Source organism: Melospiza georgiana, chromosome 5 (assembly GCF_028018845.1).
Source record: "Melospiza georgiana isolate bMelGeo1 chromosome 5, bMelGeo1.pri, whole genome shotgun sequence".
In the NCBI taxonomy this organism is placed as follows: Eukaryota; Metazoa; Chordata; class Aves; order Passeriformes; family Passerellidae; genus Melospiza; species Melospiza georgiana.
The window spans coordinates 15042330-15064549 of NC_080434.1; the positions used below are offsets into that span (position 1 = coordinate 15042330).

The 22220-nt window shown below is 40.7% G+C and overlaps 1 protein-coding gene across 2 annotated transcripts in view; it reads left to right on the forward strand.

Annotated features, from left to right (window-relative positions):
• Positions 1-22220, forward strand: part of FBXW7 (F-box and WD repeat domain containing 7) — a 176667-nt gene that overhangs the window by 138432 nt on the left and 16015 nt on the right. Inside the window, exons 1-4 of one of the 2 annotated variants that reach the window (XM_058024352.1) lie at positions 5051-5209; positions 7669-7751; positions 10811-10952; positions 18084-18218. In XM_058024352.1, the coding sequence (XP_057880335.1) occupies positions 5051-5209; positions 7669-7751; positions 10811-10952; positions 18084-18218 (519 nt within the window). Of the gene's footprint in view, positions 1-5050; positions 5210-7668; positions 7752-10810; positions 10953-18083; positions 18219-22220 lie in introns of those variants that run through there. The other variant, XM_058024351.1, reaches the window with a different exon arrangement.

A 22220-nucleotide genomic window follows, 5' to 3' on the forward strand; every position in this document is an offset into this window, starting at 1 on the left:
CATAAGTGTAAATTTCTTCCTCAGCTGTATTGAGGCAAACATGCAGTAGTGAACCTTTCTAAGCTTGCTGCCCACGTTATAAATAAATTGAGCAGAAATTCCTCTATCTGAGCTGCTTCCAGGGAGCCAAGTTGCTTTTGTTCTTCCCTCATGGCTGTAATGTAGCAGCTGTTGGTCACAAACTGGTGCACCTAAATTCATTTCTCCGGGTTTGTTCTGCAGCATCAATACTAATGGTATATTGTACACAGTTACACCTGTGTGATAGGTGCATCCTGCACTGTGCCTTTGAACTTCCTTAGCCAAATAAACTGGTGAGTGTGCTAAACCTTTGTCTCACCCTGCCCACTGATCTGGAATTTACTCATAAAATACTTCCAGCTCAGCAACTAGGATGCACACTAATAAATCTCAAATCTGCAGCCTGTAGTTCTGCTGGCTAGCCCAAACTAAACTGGGAGAAACCATGAGAACATGGGATTTCTATGATCCCAGTGGGTCACATGTTTAATTTCATTATAGTTCAAAAAGAAAAAGATCTAACAATAATAGTAGTGCCTTTTTGTAGTGGAAAGGCCCACCCTGAATTACTTTGAAACATGTTAAACACTTGCTGTCATGTGGAATGTTTTTCTCCTTTTCTGAGACCTTATACATGTTACACTCTAGCATGTGCCTTTCTCATTGAGTAAATGGGAATTTGGGCTTTTAAATGTAAGCGTCCTAAGAAAAGCTGTAGTTAAATGTCTAAAGCAGATGGCAGAAGTACCTCTCTGTGGGGCCAGATTCTTGCCTGAATGGGAGCATTTGGCAAATTAAATGAAGTATGTAGTTGGATGAATAGGTCGAATATAGAAGACAAAGTGCTGGCTGCTGCAGCTGCCCAAACTAGATTACCGAGCAGAAGGGGAGTGTTTAAAGCCTAAGTGGGTCCAAATTTGAGAAAGGGGAAAACAACTAAGCATGACCATTCTTCTCGGGTCATCTTCACTGTGTCCAGGGTAAATCTTGCACAGCTAAGGATTTGGCCCCTCCTGCTTAGGATGTTTGATTTCCTGGATAGAAAAAACCCTGCAATCCTATTAGACAACACACAAAAATCCCTCTGAAATGTTTCTAAAGGAGTCAGTCTGCTAAGCGTCTGCTAAATGTGCAGAGTACACAGAATCCCTTCTGGCACTGTCTTGAATGATGCATTTACCAATATTAATGGAGATACCAAACCATATTGCTCCACAGTTCCTCTTGCACACATTATGCTCCCGACTCACATATGTGTGTATGTGAAATGCCAATTATGGTTTTTGCATTCCCTGGTTTAAGCACCAGTGTTTTTTCAAAATGCTGACTGGCTATTACCACAGCCAGACCATCCTGTAGTCTCTCCACTCAAAAATGTTTCTCCAACTTAAAAAAAAAAAAAAAAAAAAAAAAAAAACAAAAACCAAAAATGTTGTTTCTTTGGTCTGTTGCACTGTAATCTCCGTTCTTCTGGGGATTATATAGCTCTGCGGGTGATTTCTGTAATTCATTCTAGTCTTTCATTAGAAGTAATAGACAGTCTTAATTACAGCATGCCACATGACAAACTGGTAAAGGTGCTAGAAGTGTTGCCAACAGGAAAAGAATTGGATGCTGTGAATTTTTTTTAATTAAGAGTTGGCAGCACTGACGGGAAATAAGATTGGACTTGTGTCCACTGAAAACTATGTAATTTTGGTGTAGACATTTTTCTAAATGTCATGAATTGTATGTTGTTTGTGGTTTTAAGAATTTGAAAAATTATTGTCAGCTTAAACAAAGCAAGAGCAACCTTTGAAATTACATATATACCAGACAGGGAAAGAAACATGGTAACTTTTGATTTTTCTCTAAACATTGCTTTAAACTGTAGTCTTCCTCTGTGTACCTTAATTTGTGATGAATGTTTACTTTATACCATTAAGCATTCCTGGAGCATTAAGTTACTGTAGTAAATACTCTTTCAAATGTTGGTAGAGAGGTAAGTGAATGAGTCATCTTGCTACTTGCTGTCAGGCTCTCAAAAGCACGAGCAGGGTTGGGGTCTTATTCTCCCACCTTTGTATTTTCCCAGAAGGTATAGAGTGAGGCTGTGTGACCTCAGTCTTCCCACGTTAGGCAGTTCCACATCACTTTTGCAAAACCTTAATTAATTTTCTACAAGGGAGAGCGTAGTGAATTCATTACACAAATTTTTTCTGAGGACAGGGTGGTTCTCAAAGTCAAGAGAGAGAGAGAAAATCCTTTCTAGACAGGAATTTAGAGTGGGAGTCTAACAGTAGGTGCCCTCAGCCTTTGGTGGAACATATTCTCCTCTAATAACTAGGGAGAGCCTAGGCTGTGGTTAAGCATTTTGGGGAAGAGCAAACATCCAACTAGAGTAATGTTGCAATTACCTAGAGACTATCAAACTTGGTTTGAGATAGAGAGAATGTTTCTTTATTTGTGGACAATCAAAAGTGGGACCACTACAGAGATAAATACTAAGAAGGTGAGAGCCAGAGCCATACCCACGTGCAATTTTTGATTTTTGCTCTGAGAATGGCAGACTGCTAGATGAGAGATGATCATTGTTCAAATGTCACATCTGTCTGTGATATCTGTATCAAAAATTAGGGAAAAGCCCAAACCTTTTGTGCAGAATAAATACCTGACATACCAGTTTTCTACCATTAGCAAATGATTGCTGGGGTTATTACATGGGTCCTGACTGTGGCAAAGTGATTAGTAGTTAAGTCAGTGGGATTTTTTACCATGAGAGAATATCTGCCAATCATGATCAAAAGAGAAGTAATCTGCAATAGTAGTACTCCAAAAGAGAGGAAAATAGTAATTTCTAATTATTATTCAACTCATTGACTGCTTAATTCCAGAGCACATTTTGTTGAAAAGATAAATCTAGCCATGCTGTCAGATTATACTTGCCTTTGGGCTGGGGGAGAGGCTAATCTCTGGGGATTTCCTGCCCATTCCTGTTTCTGTGCTGGAACAAGAGTAGCCATCACCCCCGCTCTGCATCGAGTGCATTCACTGATGGGAGAAGGGGCAGAGATGGCTGCAAGTATCACAGGACATTAGGCAAGCACATATATAAAGTACTTCTAAGTCCTCACAGTGATAATGTTCAAATTCTTTCTTACTCTGATGGTTTGAGTATTAATTTGCTTCCTGTAGTTATTCAATGTGTATATGCAGCCTGTGTTTTTTTCCCTTCCCTTTTGCATGTGATGTGCTAGCAAAGGCAAGCAGTAATAGTCTCCCGGGATATGTACAGCTCTGTTAATATCTGAGGTATGAAGTCAACTCAAGACCATTTTGTTCTCATAAAATATACAGCACTGCAGTTTAGTGGATAATGGCATAAATGCCAAGATTTGATGGGCAGAACCATTTTCACTGGGAGATGAAAAACACTGTGGAGACTCAGTGCTGGATGGGAGATACATAAAACCACCGAGAGGCAGAATCTGTGCTGTGGGGGTAGTGATTTCACCTTACCTGGCTGTGCTAACACCTGACACACTTAGCTATTGCTAAGTAATAATACATATGATATTTCTTTAAAGTAGTAATGAGGAAGCTAATGGGTTTTACAGAAAGTGCTTCCATTCCTTTAGATGTGTGTTCTGTAAAGGTAGAACCTTTTTTGTGCTGCTTTGGGTGATAAAGAAGAAGATAGTTTCCCCTCAGGTCAGTAGGAACGGACTGCATTCTTCCTTCTGTTTGAGTGAATCGGTCTGGAGAGCTGCTGAGCATCTCCAGTTTCCACTGCACCTGGGGAAAATTACAGGGGAATGCTGCAGCTTCAGATCGTGTTCAGGGTATGCTCTGTTCTGAACTTGGGCAGAAAACTTTGCAGGAGGGAAAAGGAAAGAAAAAGAAAAAGAAAGAAAAATTTCTGAAGCTGAAGTCTCTTGAGTTGTCTGTATAGAAACTAAAAAAATCAAGCTGCCTAGCTGCTGCGCCGGTTCCAGGTATCTGAGAGCCCAGCCTATGTGTCGGGAACTTCAATGCCCTTGAATCGAGCCGTAAGGGTGAGCCGGACAGATTTGTTGATGTGAACAATGACCAAAAAAGGAGCGTTCTTTAGCAAGTAATTACCAAGGGCTTTCCTTGTGCTTTCCCTGAAATCCAGGTGAGAATCCTGCGTAGGATTTGAAGCCCGAGCTAAGATGGCTTGGTGCCGCCCAAGAGCTGCCTTGTGCGGCTCAGGGGAGCGTGTGTGCGCGCCCAGGCTGCTCCAGGTGCGCGGGGAAGGCTCTGCCTGCCTCCCTGCTGGGGAAACCCCGCTCCTGCCGCTGACAGCTCCGCCGCGGCTCTGCTCGGGATTACTAGTTTAATGTGTATTACATAATTGCTGGATTTGGCTCTTTCAACTCCTAAATCTTCAAAAACCGTTTATTCTATTGTCTAGCCAATAGAGGGTATTTCAGCATCTTTTTCCCTGGCAAAACTGTAGGGCATTTCAAATTATTCTAAAATTACCCGCACTTTTGGAGGACTAATTTGCGTCTGTCCACGGAATGCAGTCATGGACGAGTCCAGCCAGGCCCGCCGAGGGCGACGGTATAATTATAATTAGTGGAAACGAGCTTGTTTTGCACCCGCTTGGAAAACCGTGGAGAGAGTGGCACTGAGAGAACAGAGCGAGGGCTGGGGGCAGCCCCTGCCTCGGAGGCGGTGCGGGAGAAGGGGGCGGGTGGGGGGGGCGAAGGTGAAAGGGGGAGATAGCCCCAAACCCACGCAGCGCTGGGGTATTTTTTTTAATTCCTTCCCCTCGGCGCGGGCTGGGGGCGGTTTCCCGCCGGCGGGGCCCGCGGGTCCCTCCCGGCCGCGCATCCCGCAGTGCCGCGCCGCCGCTGCGGAGGCGGGCGGGGAGGGAGGGACGGGGCGGGCGCGGGGGGCGGGCGGAGGCAGGCGGCGGGCAGGGCGGGCAGGGGGAGCCGCGCTCCGCGCAGGCAGGGCAGGGCAGGGCCGGGCCAGCCGGGCCGAGCAGCGCCGCCGCCGCCGCCGCCCGCCGTGCCCGAGCATGTCGGCGCGGGAGGCGGTGACCTACCTGCCGGAGAAGGGGCTGTACTGCCAGCGCCTGCCCGGCCGCCGGGCCCGCGGGGCGCCGCCGCCGCCGCGCAAGGGGAAGCGCGCCGACACCATGGGCTTCTACGGCACCCTCAAGATGATCTTCTACAAAGTGAGTGTCCGCCCCCCGCCTCGCGTGCCCTCCCCGCGGGTGCGCGGCCGCGGAGGGCGCGGGGGCAGGGAAGGAAGGAGGGGCGGGCGGGGGCCGCGGCGGCGGCGGTCCGCGGGCGGAGACGTGCCGGCGGCGGGGGCTGCCGCCCGGCCGTAGCTGCAGTCAGCGCGCTGCCGGGGAGCGCTGCCAGCGCTTGGTGGCGGGCGGCGATGCGGAATGCAGTTTGCTGCCCCTTCTCTTCGTTTTTTATATATATTAATTTTTTTTTTCATATGCTGCAGTCTCGGTTAGTTTGATAAATAAACGTTGTCTGAAGGAGTTGTGTTTTCCTAGCGACAAATTAAATGTTTAGAGGGATGTTTGCTCGACGGTTTCTGTGTTTTGGTTGCACGGAGACCTTCCTGATGTCTGAATCTTGTCACTAGACCTCTCTGCTGTAAGAAAGTTTTATCTTCTTCATATGATAAACGGCATTTTTGGCCGTCTATTTACTTAGCACCTTCTGAGATACTGAAAGTCAGTCTGCGTGGCGGACCCCATGTGAAAGTTGCCTAAAATGTCTGAAAAAAACCCAGCCAAAAGAAACAGGTGAAATCATTATTAGGCAACGTAATGCATGTTGTTTTCTTCGCTAACGCAAAAGAATAAATCACCAGAGCTGAGTGTTCTACTGTAGGCTTTATACTTCTTATTTTTAAGATGTGCGTTTGCAAAACTGCATCTCCCTCTTGTGAGAAGCAGAAGAGGAATATGATGATGATAATGTCTTAGAAAGGCAAGCTAGAAATAAAAATTTTTCGTGAACAGGAAAAATCCTTTCTGAAAAGTCTATCATCAGATAGATACTGAAATTTGTTCTCAAACATCTTATTTATGCTTCCTGTAATTCTGATGGCTCACCCACCTAGCACAGCAATAAAAGATGCGATCCATTATTTTTCAGTGATCCTTGCAACTGGTTTTCTTGGGGGGAGCAGGGGGGGCTGCTCCTCCTGGGGTGTGGGGAAGCAGCGAGGGTGAGGCTGGTGATTCGGCAGCATGCAGGCGGTTCTGGCTCGGTGCTGGTCTGGTGAAATGCCGTGGAGTGTCCCATGTGAGGCATGGGCAAGAAAACACAGCTACAAGGCAAGCTCTTCAGGTTGTGTTGTAGCTGTTCTCATAAAAACCACCCTTAGCTTTCCTGTGTAAGCACTAATGAAGCAGAACACGAGATCTTTGGTGACTGTTTTAGGTAAAGCCATAAGGGTATTTTAAAAGTATAAATAACCAAAATCACAACAAAAGTATATGGACCATAAGCTTTAGAGAATCCTGTTGGGTTTGGGGTGTTTTGTTTTAGGTAGCCAGACTGATACAATAAATGGTTAAATAACTATGTTATAATACAACATTTGTGTATGAAAGATGCCAACTTTTAAACTGTATCTTAAACATCAAATTTTGAAAAAAGAAAGCAAGTGGTTATACTAAAGTCAAAATGTAATACTAGTAGTTTATGTATTTTGCAGCTCAGAGTTGTAAACAGCAGTACACATTTTTCAGCTGGCTAAACTGTTGTGGTGTATCACATCTCAAAAAAAAAAAAAAAAAAAAAAAGGAAAACCAACAAAAACTCAGAAGCTGCATTTGGCACACATATGTCTCATTTACTCCAAAAGTCTGTGGTTAAAGATTACCCAAATATGTAGAAAGTAATCTCTGTTTGTCTGCCTAGATAAATATGGCTTTCATTGGTTTCCATCTCTTTGGTAATTTTTGCAGTCTGGCTTCCCCTTTTAGCAGCTGCCCTGCTCATTATTTGGTTTTGATCATATCTAATTGCGGGTGACATTCGAGACTAGGGTGAAGTGTTTTTCATCCATACCCTTCTTGGAAAAATACTGGTTAATCTGTCACTCAGTTTTACTGCAGTTTTAGAAATGTTTTCAATGTACAGCTTTAAGATAAAAGTATAGACAAAAGATACAGTAATTTTTAATATTGTTTTTAGACCCTGAAATAAATATGGTTTATAATGCAGATAGGCTACCTAAAATTTAACCATTTCAATGAGAGACTAAGCAATGAACCTGAACACAAAGAATCCATGGCTTTGGTTTAGTTCCTTCCCTCCTCTCCTGGGAGGACAGAGAGAGAACAGTTTAGTGAATAAACCAACACAAAATAAATTAACACAGTTCCGCACTTTTGCTCAATTTGGGAATTAAAAGAATGTAATTCCAGTAGATTTTGGACCCTAAAAGAGCAATAATATATACATGCACCCTCTAAAACATATATCAAATATTGTTGAATTCAGAAAATAAAATACTGCTTTAAGTGATTTTATGAGTGTCAACTTTTTTAAATTTGGTATAAAAGTAGAAGGTAAAAATGTGTTAATTTTACAGAAGTACACATAACTAAGGTTGATTGTGTAACTAAATCCGTGTTGTTACTCTTTTTCCCTCACCTTGCAGATGAAGAGAAAGTTGGACCATGGCTCCGAGGTCCGTTCTTTCTCTCTGGGAAAGAAACCCTGCAAAGTCTCAGAATACACAAGGTAATTAAATGCAATGACAGATCACTGGATCCTGATTCCTGCGTATATCCTGTCTTTCCAATTGCTGAGCCTGATTAATTAAGCTCCTCTTAATGTTAAAACACTGTAAAGCAAACAAGAGGTGGTATCAGCATTTGTATATTGCTTTGCTAATTTAAATTACGTGAACTGAAGATGAGTTAATGAAGTAGCCAGACTTGGATTTCTTCAGTTGAGGTTTGTGTTTCATTCTAAATATAGCATGCCCATTTACTTAAGAGACTTTTTGAGGGCTAGAGCATTCTTGGGAATAAAGTCAAACAGATTTTAAAAAGGGACATAACGATAAACCCTAAGACTATTAAAATTGTGATCAAATGTATCACTTTGCTATGGTAACAGGAGTGAGAGAATGGAAATTCATGTAGGCAGAGCAGACCATCTGATCTTAACAGGAACACACATGTATTTGCTATCCACAATGTGAAAGTATTAGGAGTTCTGCTCTGCTTCCTTGCTGCTGCTGTGTGGAGCCAGGAAGCACAAATCCCTGCTGCTGTTCCCACCAGGTGCTTCGTGGGGTAAAGCACTCCTAACCATGAGCAGCAGAGCAGGGCTGTGCATGCACGCCTTACAACTGCATTCTTACTATGTAGTTGCCATAACAATTGTGCTTGGATGTCACTGCTTCCCATCCTGTTTGAATTTACAGTATTTTGCGTTTTTTCCCCACTATAACCATCATCCCTCCCGTGAGCCTCCCAGGGCACTCTGGAAATGGCACTTCTTTTGAATGCACTACAGTAGTGTTCAGTCACTGATAGCTCTTGCAAATAGTTTATATTTTATTTCTCTTCCTTTAAGGGGTTTATCAGGTGATGAGTGAAAACTTAAGCAGCAGGTCCTAGGGTTGCTTTTTACATGTGTGAATGCTGCAGCAGAGTAAAGGAGGTGAAGTGCTGTTGCTGAGAGGCACTTGTTGCAGCTTCCACATCCCCCCAGGCCTGCAGGTGGTGTCTTCTGATTTCTGAGTCAGTCTAATGGAAGCACTCTCTTGTTGGCCACCATTTCTTAAGTTGACGCACTAGGAGTTCTCTGCACTCCCAGAAGAGTAAACAGTTCAGCATAAAAGAAAAGCGAATTTTTGTCAAGTGTGTCTGTCAGGTTCAGAGGAAATGCTGGACTTGTCCAGCTTCCAACAGAGACCTGACTCGTTGTTTCAGGGGGATGAAAACGTGGAGGAAAAATGAAGCATGAACAAGTGTCTTCTGGTTTCATCTGAGGTCCAAGGAAAGAAACTTTTAAATCATGTTTTGAATAACTGTTTTTGACTGAGAACCAGTTTACAGCAGAAGAAAGTAAAGTGTAGCAGTTCTACTGGGGCAAGTTCAAGGCTACAATACTGCTCAGAACCAATAAAACCTAATTTCAAGTGCCTTTTTTGGACCTTGAATGATAGGCCTTATGCTGATCTCTATGCAGGTGATTAGAATGACTAAGCTGTAAAATCACATTTTTATTTTAAAAATACTTTTAACTGACATTACTTGGATTTTGAGTAGCTATTGGCATAAAAGAATCCTTAAGTAACATTTGATCCTCCTCTCTTAAACTGTTTGATTTGGTTTTATCTAAATAATATGTAGGCAAATGATGCAGTTCTTGTGCCTGCTTGTTTCCATTTTCCCTAGGATCAGGGACTTTAAAATTGACCAGCTGATGAACTTTGTTTGCATATAACAGGTAAAGTCAGTAAACAAATGCCGTTGGGAGGATCCTTCACCTCTGAAACAGTATTTTCATACCAGCTTCTGTTTCTGTTATTACTCAGCAAAATGAACAGTTAAAAATAGGCCTGCTCAAATGAATCTTTACTTTTCTTGACCAGTTTGGGTAAATGTTAGGACATGCTATGATTGTCCTTCAGAGTAAGGAAGAGTAGAGTGAAATATTTGTAGAGCATAATGAGGTAAATATTAAAATGAACTTGCCTTGCATCATTTAAAGCTATTGCTGTAGTCACTGAAAAATCAGTAAACCCTCTAAGCTCATGCCTGCTAAAAAGTTGGGTTTATCCTACAAAATAGCAGAGGGTTTTTTGGAGTCTCACGCTATATTTCAAGTGTTCATGTTTGTGCAAATACTACTGGGATTCCATATTTCCTGCTAGGGAATACAGCTTTGATATTCTATGAATGAAGTACTTTACATTATATATAAAAAACAAAACAAAACCAAAAGAAAACCAATCCTGAAAATGAAAAAAACAACCAAACAAAAAAACCCCAAACCAGAAAACACAGTCAGCTGTATTTCTTTAGACTCCCACAATAGGAGCTTAATCCCAGCTCTTTTAAAAGCTCCATTCCGTACGAATGAGCTGGTTTTTAACATGTCAGAGTGAAAAAAATCAAACTGTGATTCAGAGAGCACCTTTGGCTCCTTTTCCCTTTTCACTTCACACCCCCTCCCTTTAGTTCCTGTGTCATTCCATCAACACACAAACTAAAAGACCATATAGAGTATTTCAAAGCCCAATTCCAGACCACTAAGCCACTAGAAATGCTTGATATTACTAGCTCTTTGTCAACAAAATATATTAAAACCTAAAAATAGATTTTTTTTTCCCCCCTTTCTGTTTGGAGATGAAGCAGCACTAGCACATTTCACATACAGGTGGAAGTCTGAGATCTGGCTTCCTACATCCCCCGTCAGAAGGCAGCAGTGTAGCCCAGAAGGAAAGGAAATACTTTGGCAAGGAAAGAAATGTGTAAACCTGTATCTTTACACACAACTTGCTGGGCAGTTAACAGAGTGATAATTTTTCAGCCTTGAAATGTGATCCTTATTTCTCCCCTACTTGGAGGGCTAGCACTGCAGGGGTAGAAGCAGGCAGATTTATCCAGTTGAGGGACTGACCTCTTGAGTGACCAGCAGAACAGTTCTTCACCCTAATGCTTTTGCTTGAAGCTAAAGAGTTTAAGTAGTAGTTGCAAATTATATACCAGATTTTTTTTTGCCCTCTTGTGAATTTTCCTTGATGTTTTACCTATGTCTGTCACTTTTTTTTTGTGTGGCAGTACCACGGGGCTGGTGCCATGTTCCGCCACGCCGACAACGTTTGGGGACCTGCGGGCAGCCAATGGCCAGGGGCAGCAGCGGCGCCGCATCACATCCGTGCAGCCGCCCTCCGGCCTCCAGGAATGGCTGAAGATGTTCCAGGTAACTGTGCTTGCAGAAATGAGCATCTGAAGCAGCTCTGCCTCCATGGTTTGTGTAAGGGAGCGCTTCAGTGGAGTTGGTTCTCGTTGTACATCCCAGAATGTCTCTGCCATTGATTTCGTGTTCTCTTGCAATAACAAATGGGCATCAACTTTAAGGGATACTTGTTCCCTGTTTCAGCAGAAAATAACAGCTTTAACTGATTTCTTAATAATATAATCCTTCCTGTTTAATGCTTTCACATCTTCTGCAAAGTCTGTCCAATGTGTAAGGGCTAACTGCATGGCCTCAAGCCATTTTTGCTTGAGACTAGTAAGCTCTGGTGCATGGTTTGCTTCAGTGCAATTACAGCTCTAGATTTGTCACAAGTCTGGTGTCTTCTAAGAAGAGAAAGAAAAGTTTATCAAAAATAGATTAAAAGGAAACTCAACCTGTATTTTTACTGATCTCTATGTACTGAACATGTCAGCCAGCGCATGCGTACACAGCTGAAGGAAGAGGTTTTGTTTATCTTTTAAAATGTCTTTAGCAACGCCTCAAATTTTCTTATCTGGACAAAAGAAAAGATATGAAGGACAATGCTATGAACTGCTTGCATAGGTTGAAACTGAAATCTGCCTGGACACCAGTCAGGGAGCACCTGAGACAATTTTGTATATGGTAATACAAGTAAAGTTTGGGGTAAGCTTCTCCTTCTGGTCCATAGCCTGTGCCATGGAGATCTTAATATTTTGCTCTGTGTTTTTAAGAAGCAGGGATAAGTCTTAGTCATTGATTTGAAAAATGGAAATATTATGTCTTCCTGTCTTGATTAATAAACCGTTCCTTCTAAAAGCATTTTCAAAAGGAGCAACTAACAAATACAGGCATTGTTTCAATTACTGTAACAGGCAAAGATAAAAGAACAATATTGTAGATACAGGTATCTATCATACAATTTTGCGGGCAGAAATGTGCTTTGGCTTGATTCATGCTGCCACATAATACCATTGATCTCAATCACTGTCAGTTCTGAACATTAAAATAATAATGTAGAACCTCTTTCCTCTTTATTTTTACACATTTAAGATCTGCTTAAACCAGTGGAAGCTTGAAATTAGGATTCTTGTACACATCATTCAATTTCTTAAAAATATTCACATTTAATTACTGTGGTGTATCTTTTTTTGAGACTGTTCATAGAAATATGTCTTTTTAACCCCTAAGAATCATATTTGAATGGTACTACTTATATTTATATGGTAATGTAATACTACGTTGTATTTTAACATTTTGTAATGTTAGAACATTTGTACTAAGAAAAGCTATTTTGTTACAATATGTAACCTACATCAATGTAAGATTGATAGTTAGTGACAGTTACATATTTTTGAAAAAGATCATGAAAGAGGTTGAAGTGTTTGAGAGTGGTGCAGACACCCATGACAGTAAGAGCAATGCTATTGGCTGTTTGGTTAGGATGACTAGTCTTTAAGCCCATGAAAATTTTGCCTATGTGGACAAATGTGTGAAGTGTGTAATGTAGAAAACATGCTTTAATACATATATATTTAGATACTTTCAACTTGTCAGAATACTTAGTTGCAGTACTAAATACCTAAATGCTGATCTATAGTATTGAGAGAGAGGGAGAGGCCTCTCTCTCCTAACTGGAGATCATTGAGCAGCACTTATTGATCATGTCTGTCACTGGTAGTTTTTATTGCATTCACAAAAGGGAGTCCCTTACTTATGAAGAAAAGCTTTCAGAGTCATGTAGCTCTATCTCAGTGTTACATCTGCTTGCCTCCTCATTTTCTATGTGCTTATTTTTCACATGAGTTTCATGAAAGGGGCAAGTCTTACACAGCCAAATGATAAAAGCATATTCATAGGAGAGGTAGCTGTGCCCAAAGGGCAGGATTAAATGGCACATGCAGCATCATTCTTGCAATGCAAAGTTTTTCCTGTAGAGAAACAGGAATGAGAGAACTTTCTTCGTGTAGTGTGTACTTGCTAGTCCAGCTTGGTACCTCTCTCATTTTATATGAAAATATAATTCCAATTAATTTTAAAGATAAATTTCTAGAGGCATATTAGGGGGACATATGTACTGTTTCAGGTAAAACTGTTCTTTGGCATAGAAGCTGGCAGTGACCAGTGGTACTTAGCTATTTTGAGGACTCTCGCCTGTATGTTGGTCTTCCATCCAAAGGTCTCCTGATAAAATCAAGACCACTTGGCAAATATTAAGAAAACTTAAGATGGTCTATAAGGTGTTTTTTTTAAATTTACTTTTTATGTGTATTTCCTGTTGTTATGTTTTATAATTGATCTAAGCCTTTTGTTTTTAAAGTAGTGAAATAACGCAGAAGGGAGAAACAGTTGTACAGTTGCACTTTCTCTTTAAAAATAAAGTTGTATATGGATTTCAGTGAAGTCTGGAGAGAAGAATAGAAAAGCATTTTATTACATTCAAGTCAGTTAATTTCTTGAAGGTCTATTTATTTTTTCTGGTTTGCAGTGGCTCTTGACTTCAGGTCTTTTTAAAATCCACTTTAAGTGTTTTTAAAACCCAGTGCCCAAGTGTGTCTTTACCAAATTTCTTCCATTACAAGAAATTTTAAATCACCAAATTGCTTGGCATAAGTAAAAAAAGTCAGCTGGATGCTAAGTTCAGTCAGATGTGGTATTTGCTTTAAAAATTATTAAGTTCTCCATTCTTCCTACTTTATATACTTAGGGTTCTGGTTTTTTTTTTTTTTTATTTAAGTAATTTATTTTAAAATGGCATTTTCATGGAAAATTGATTTTGAAAAGTTGTTCCATACACACCAATATAGGCAATCACTTTGAATAACTACTTGATTATTCAAATGAATGCTATCGTTTTACCTACAACTGGAAGCATTCTTTTTCACAGCAGTTTAGATAGTGTCCAAAATGCTTTTGCTATATCTAGCATTTTTTACATAAATAGTCAGCTTAGTCACCTAAACTCAAATTGCTTACCATTCTCCCTTCCAAAGATGCTCAGGAATGAATACATGTACAACTGAGTAGTCCACCTCCTCTGTGAAGCAGGCATAAAGATTGTGCCATGGCCAGCATTGCAGCATTTTCTGCTCTGTGTCTTGGGGTAGGACTAGTCAAGGGCTGGAGTTTCTGTGCAGCCCCTGCATGCAGCTCTGGGGAGATCTGCACTGCAGCTTCCCACCCCTCCTGGCTGCAGCACCATTCCTGCCTTGTTCCAGAGCAGTCCTGCAGACTCACAGCAGGTCCCCTGCCCGTCCCTTTGGTTTGGCTCTCGTGGCAGTTTTGTTGCATACAAGTTCAGCTGGTTTCAGAGAAAACTCTATGTTATCCAGCATCTGGAAGGGTTGTGGAGTCTGAGCCACTCACAGCTCCTCTAGACAAGGTCCACCATGTGTGCTGCAAATGTTCAGTCCAGGGGACCAGGCTGGAGACTGGGACTGTGATATGGGTTAATGAGGGGACTTCAGCACCAGCTGCTCCTGAGTCCCTCCTGTGTGACAGACTACTTGCTGTACAGCTCTACAGCTGCAGATGGTGTTTCTTTCAGTGCTTATGTGCTATTTTTATCCAGACTAAGGTACCCTCGGGGTGTGGGATGGTAGGGTTTTGGATAGCTGATCCAAGAGCTGGACAGAAGCAGTCTCCAAGAAGAGCCCTTCTGCAGGTCTCAGTAATGACAGACCTCCATTAACAGTATTTACTAATGGAGAACAGCACCCTGAAGTTAAACTCTTTAAAATAGATTGTCCTTAATATACCTATTATAGCAAAAGGATATAATTGCTACAAGCTGTAATTGTACAAATTGAAGGTAGCAGATGAGAGCTGAGCAATAGAAGGAAGAGTGCAGGTCATGGAAGAGGAGAGGTGCAGAAACAGATGATGGTACAAAAACAGGTGGCAGGTCAGACAGAAGGCATGAGGTGGAAGTTATAGAAGCAGCAAAGATGTTGTTTATACTAATTGTAAGGAAGGGAAGACATTTACCCAGAGTAGTGCAGGGGGAAAAGAGGGGATAGTTTTCAGTTAGGTAGTGCCATTGTTACAGCAGCTGCTTTGCTGGATGAGGAAAGGCTGGCATGAGCAGCCAAAAGACTTTGGCTGACTTATCAACACCTTCCTGACGAAATGGGAGCAAAGAGGGGATATGTTTCTTTAGGATTCTGAAATCATTCAAAGAGCAGTATCAGTGGGCCCTGCTGGCTTCCTAAGGACTATGTTAATGAATCCTGGAGTTATCTTTTCCAAGGGAATCCCTGCTCATAATAAAAACTTTAGTTCAATTTTACATTAAAATCAAATTTCAGTTTTGAAGACAAGGAAAGCAAAGGACAATTAAGCAAAAGTATTTTAAAGAGAAAGTATATTCTTTACAAGGGCCTTCAATCTGAAAGGGAATTGCCTGGTAGAAATCGAAGGTGTCTGGTCACAATGCAACCTGTCTCAAAAGTCTCTGGTCTTCTACAAAGTTTGAAACTTTGCAAACTGGCCCACAGTTGCTTTTTCTTTTTGTTTTGCAACGTTTGTTTACTGTTGTTTCTCATCAAAGCCACAGTTATTCCTTTTCCCTTCTGCCTGATGAGCTACATGCAGTTTTCTTGCAAGTGGATCAAGCTAAAGGGCCCAGAAACAGAATTTACTAGTCTTTTCTTCATTAATGCAAACAGTTGTGTTTATCTGGCAAGGCTTCCTCCCAGTTTTCCATGCCAGACATTTCCCTCAGAGACCCCTCACCAACTGTAGCTGGAGGTTTGTTTGCTTAAGTGAAAGACTGAGGGGACAATGTCCTAGAGACAGCATTTTGTAGCAGTTGATTACTTAAGAAGATCTGTAGGAAGCTGCCTGTACCCATCTCCTAATGATGACAGACAGATAAAAGAGGGTTCTGCTTTTAGTCATTAGTAACTCTTTCTCTTTCTGGAATCTTTTCCCTTTTCTGTCCAGATCTGTATTAAGTTTTAAAAACCAACTAAGTGTAAGAGAGTTACAGATTAAGATAGCATACAGTGACATTATTAATTAATAACATGTTGGTAACTGCTAGCAACATTTGCCACAGCAGCAAACAATGCTCTTCAGGTAGAGTTGTTCTAATTTAGTAAATGTAGCTGCTTATAAATTAAGAGTAGACTGACCTTGGAAATTTATATTATAAGGAAGTAGCGCCAGTATTGCTTTCCCTCTTTTTAATTCTCCTAAATTCAAACACGGCTGACAGATGACATTAAAGACTGCAAACGTTTGTACCTAACACCAGCTAAGCTGTGGGTTAATGAAACAAACAGCAGTTGGAAAATTGATGAGATAAACAGTACTTCAGTGTGTGATTTATGGAGAACCGCTCTGTGATGCAAATGTTTCTATTGAAAGAAATTTATAATAAAAGCTGTTTACAACAGCACTGCTGCAAGTTTGACTGAGACAGTCTGGTTTCTTTGTAATATTCTGAGATATTGGGTATGGGACATGGAAACCCTCATCTCCTGTGGTGATACTGCATACACACAGGTGGATGGGGAATATTTTCTTGCCAGCTTAAACCATTTTACCAATTGCCCACAGTGTGTGGAAAGGCTCAGGTCAGGAGCTTCCTCCTCCATTAGGGTAGGCTGTCCAGTAGCTGGCACACATTTGCTGCAGGCAGGGGCATGGCAGTGGGGCGAGGCAGCTGCAGTCCCAGAGTGCTCGCTCTGTAACTGAGCCACCTCCACTGCCCTGAGGCACTCGGGTCACTTGGAAGTCCCCATGGTTTGGGTAAATTATACTTCTACTGACATTTCAAGTATTTTGATGTTTTAATTAGGGAAAAATGATGCAATGCTGTGATCTTTTTATGTTGAGTAAAGCTGGGTATTTATCTGCTTTACATTCACTTTCAGAAATTCCACCTTCTTCTTCATTTGCCTCATTGTTCTGGCAGAAACTGCACAGTATACTAACATTGTAGTATTGTGGAGACCAGAGTGAATTTTCAGAGTCAAATCCAAATTTAGAGCATAAGTAGTAAAGATCCTGAGATACATGGCAGACTAATACAGAAATCTAAATTGTAAGGTATCTTGCCCTCTTTTTTTAAGTTTGAGTTAGCCTCTTATTGTAACTGTAATATCATTTGTATGTGCTAATTTACTTGTAAATGTCATTCTAGAAGACATTTGAGAATAGGAATGTGAATCTGCTCTCAAAAACTGTGATGTCTCATTTTCTCTCTAAGGCTTTATTTGTGCTCTAATTCTGTTGCTAAATCAGCTGGCAATAGCTGTTGTTTTTTTCTGTAAAGTTTTTTTCTTTAAATTGTTTTCATATAACGAATCAAAGCTCTTTGATGAGCACAAATGAGTTTAAGACATGATTTTTAGATCCTCAGTATATTAAGTTACAAATTTTTTTTCCTACAAATGATGCTACTAATCTGCTATGCTCCCAATTGAGTGCCTTATTAAAATCTTCAAATTTTATAGCACCCTTTAGTAAAAACGTGGAGTAAGAAAATTACCAATCAAAATTCCCTGTTTATTCAAGTGTAAGTTGATACTTACAAAATATGCATTGGTTTATAGCCAAGATTCTGAAATTACAACATTGTCACTTAGGGACACAATGTAGTAATAATCAGAGAGTAAGCTAATGTACTTTTCAAGAAAGTTTTTTGCTTTCTTTTCCTCTTATTTCAAGATTTTGGTCTGCCAGATGAAACATGAAGATTAAAAGCTCTCATCTCACTTGAATGCACAATAGAGAAAGGGTGTTCATTCTATCGCAACCCCTGTCTTGTCTGTAGCATGTGTGTAGATTTCATCAGCTTCAAAAGAAGCTTAATTAATTCAATTATTATTACTAAATATTATTATCTATTTAATTGCCGATCTCTATGTGCGTATAACAAATCCTTTCTTAGCTTATGAATTAGTGTAGTAATTTTGAATATTTTGTGTTGATTAACTCCTCATTTTTGTGTCATTAGCATGAGCATTTATCTCCTGGCTTTTTATATGCTTGTATATAGTTCAGTGAGGAAACTTAATTTGCCTTATTGGCACAGCAGTGGCACTTATTGGTATAAACCAAACCAGTTTGTTAAACTAAGCTCACTCTTTGTTTCTTCTTCCCTTGCAGAGCTGGAGCGGACCAGAGAAGTTGCTTGCTTTAGATGAACTCATTGATAGTTGTGAACCGACACAAGTAAAACACATGATGCAAGTGATAGAGCCCCAGTTTCAAAGAGACTTCATTTCCTTGCTCCCAAAAGAGGTGAGAATTATGGGGTAATATTGCATTCTGAAGTGCCTGGGCTGCCATCTTTAGAAAACTTCTGTGCTGATTTTGCCAACGTATCGATGTAAACTCATGTTAGAGGTTCACTGCTTGGAACACTGCCATAGCATGCCTACTGTAATTTCAGGTTGACATATCTCTGTCTCTTGATAGCATTTAGATACTTGGAAATACAGATGACCCCTTTAAACAAAATCCCAATAGCTCTAAAAATATCTCTGTATCTTAATTGGGCCAATTGTGCTTTTTTTGGGGAACTAATTCTGTTAGGGCACACACACACACAGAAATTTCCTCTGGATGTAAGACCTCTCTGCACATTATTCTCTGAGTGTAAGCATTATTTTTAGTGCTGTAAGAGGTGAGTGTTTTGTTAATGTTATTTTTAAATTTTTTTTAGACAAACAGAACCCTAAAATCTCTACCAAATATACAAAAACTAAACCCAGAAAAGCACTTCTTACTAAGGATCAGGCCAAACTGTAATTAGCAGACACCTTACAGTAAATCCTCCACTGAAAATCAGATAATCAGTTGTATCCAGTTAAAGAGAAACTGAGATTTAGATTTTGGTGTGTGTAATTAAGTGCTGTCCACACAAGAGTAATTTGTGATGTCATCACAATGAGAACATAAGGGTGGATATGCAAGGTTATAAACCCAGTTTGCTGGAGTTACTGAATAAATGTATTTTAGCTGACTTATAAATAGTTCTTCTCACCTTGATTGATTTTAGGAAGGTAAGTCTCAATTCCTAACAGTTTGCAAAGCAGGTTCTTTTAAGTTATTCTGGTGTTTGTATTTGGTTGCTATGTTTGACATGGTTTTATTACCTGAAGACTGTCTCATGTCTCTGTTCTTTGACACTCTTTTCTGACATATATCCTATTTTTGAATACTTGCATGTACAAAACCCTTCTTTCCTTTACTACACTGTCATATCTTCACAAGTCTGGAAGTGTCACAGCCTTCCCTTGCTGGCTGGCATTTGTAAGGGTTGGAATCAATTTATGCAGCAAGTATTAACTTAGTACACAGGACATGAGATTGGTATTTAGAGAAGTAATTCCTGCAGCAGCCTTCTTAGGGAGTGGAAAGGACACTGGGGAAGGAGAAGAGTTCAGCAGCACCCCTGCATGATTGTCGTATTTCTGGAGAAGCTGTCCAAAGCACCAGAAACAGAGGAAGGCAACAAGAATTTATGTTTTGAAGAGACAGAAGATACTTTGCCACTTCTGCATCTAGTAGGTCTGGAAATTCAACAGACAATTGATAATAGTAACTTGGAGATCAGTTCTCTTTGCATGATTTTGTGGCAATACTCACTGAAGTACAACCAGTGATCTAGCTACACTGTAACAAAAGATCATGTTATAATTTCAGTTTTCACAATTTCTTCACAGAGAAAATACAGTACTTAGCTGTAAAACTTCCTCACTTAGGTTTCTTCCCTCCCCTGTAAACTACTAATGTTTAATTTGTTTATTTCTGGTGGGATTCCTGCCTCTTTAAACCAGAATATTGTAATGTGTAGCTTCATGACAGGCTGACTTCACCAGTGAAGTTGGCTTGAATAATTTTTGCTTCCTAACCCCGAGTCACTGTCACCAAAATTACCCGAGTTAAAAAAAGCCACGGAGCTGACTCCACCATCTCCTGTGCTGTTCCCTCAGCCAGATCTCCCCATCAGGGCTGTCCCCAGCTGCTGAGTGCTGGCTGCAGTGGGGGGTGATGCTCTGAGCTGTGGGGGCACGAGTGAGTTGTTGGGGTCAGTAATTCCATGAGGAGGCTTCCCTGGCACAGGCAGCCCCCTGTGCAAACACGCTCCCTTGGGCTGTCTCTCCACATTAACATCTGTGGTTAGCTGCAGTGCTGCTGGATGCTGTGCACTGATCTTATTACCAAACCAGAACAGGAAGATGATGTGGACAGCAGGGTTTTGCTTCGAAACCATTGTCTGCAGTGCAAAGGCAATAACTGAAATGCCAAATAACTGTGGAAATGTTTGCTTTCCTCCCGATAATGCAGCAAACAGTTAATATGAAATAAATACTCTTGTTTTCTTGCTCAGACTTTAGAAATAATTATTCAAATTAGTTATTTATGAAAATCAGGTTGAGACACCAATAGATAAAGAGTTCTGCTGAAATCAGTAATAGAAATGTTGTCGGTTCTGTGTGTTTAAGTGAAGAAAGAGGCAAGGAACTGCTTGCAGTTGGGTGTTATTAACACTTCAACAGATAGTAGTCATAAATTCAGTTCAGTCAAAGGTCAGATCTTTGCTACCTGAAATTTTCTTATAACTAGATCCATGAACTGAGACAAAGGGATGTCATCTTTTATCCACTGCTAATCCTAAAGTCAGCTGTGGGCTGTGTTGACCATTGATGACTGTTTAGATAAATCTAGTCCAAAACAAATGTTACCCATATTTAACCTGGTTTAGACTCAGTTGGTTCATAGGTTTAATTAATACCAGCTTAGCAAATGTCTGTGTTTGTATAGATAGTAATTTTAAAGTAATATTTAAACAAACTGCTGTCAACTGAGGAACATTCGGCAAAAAATGGAAAGGGGCCGTGTCATGTTTGAGTTTTGTCACATGCAGGTCTATGTGATGTGTGTTGCGAAACAACACTTCTTCAGTAACTTCACATGGCAGGAATGAGGACAGAATGTCTAAAAGGACTAGTACAGTTTTTGCTCCTGTAATAGAGAGCCTTACACCAGATCCCAAATGCTGACTCCCTGAGTAAGGAGAGAAGGTTCTTCAGGTTTGTGGCCTGGGGTGCCTGCAGGATCCAACACATCATTTAAGGCACAGATCCCTCTAATGTGGAGTGCTGTGAGCTCCCCATGAGCTGCAGGTGATGACTTGCAAACAAGGTGTGTGTGCAACCAAAATGCAAGTAGTTGCAACGTGCTGAATTTTTATTTCCTGCTAACACTGGCTTGTCTAGATCACTAAATGTTTCTCACAAAATAAAGTGAAAAATCTTCTGAGGTCAACAGCCTGCAGTTATGACTTCCTCAGTAAATTTCCATCTTTGCTGCTTTGAAGGGCAGATTCTGTTTATATATTTCTATTTATCTATCTAATCTCATAACTTCAGTTTAAAATGAAATTGAACGTCCTAAACAAAATAGATGCAAGCAGAAGTAAAAGTGAGTGATCTAATTTCCTTGACAGCTTCTACATCCTGTTAATTACTGAGAAAGTCCCCAATGTAAGCATGTTAGTAGTTCTCTGCATTCATGTTTACCAATATTGTTCTTTCTGCAGAGTTTTTAGGGACTCTGTGCGTTTCCTGTGACTTTCCTGCATCTTACACTTGCTGTCCATGACTGGGGAGTTGCATAGTTGCTGTCAAGTAGAAAAGCTGTACTTGGTCATCACACCCTTAATGATGCACTCCTTGTGTTTAGGATTGTGATTTATATGCCTCTGTTTAAGGCTTCATGGAGAGGTGGAGATTTTGGGGGCTTTATTGTGGTCACTATATGGCTTAGCTCAGTCTGAGAAGGTGTGAATTTTTCCCAATAAACTTTAGTTTTGTCACGTGGAAAAGCTCATCTTCCATTTACTTTCTGGTGCTCGTTAGGATTTCCCCTGTGGTTTTGGTAACAAGCTCTACTGAAGTTACATGGCCTGATCCTACTGGATCCAAATCCATAAAGCTCCTTGTAACTCCACCCAGGAGTGTGTTTGAATTCTCATCAGAAAATGAGCAATACCTACCCTGCCTTTCCTATGACTGCAGAGTGGTTTGAGCTCTGGGGAATGTAGCATTTGCTTGTTCTGTATTTGGGCTTTCTGAGTGATGTTACTCATCACAATGTACATCCCTATCTGCTCACATGGAGAGCACTGTACTTTTTAATTCAACCTTCAAAATAACTTTTGTTGAAATTGTTAGGTAAAATAACGTAGACATAATTACTTTGGTAATAATTTTTCTAATGATTCAAAGTAATGTG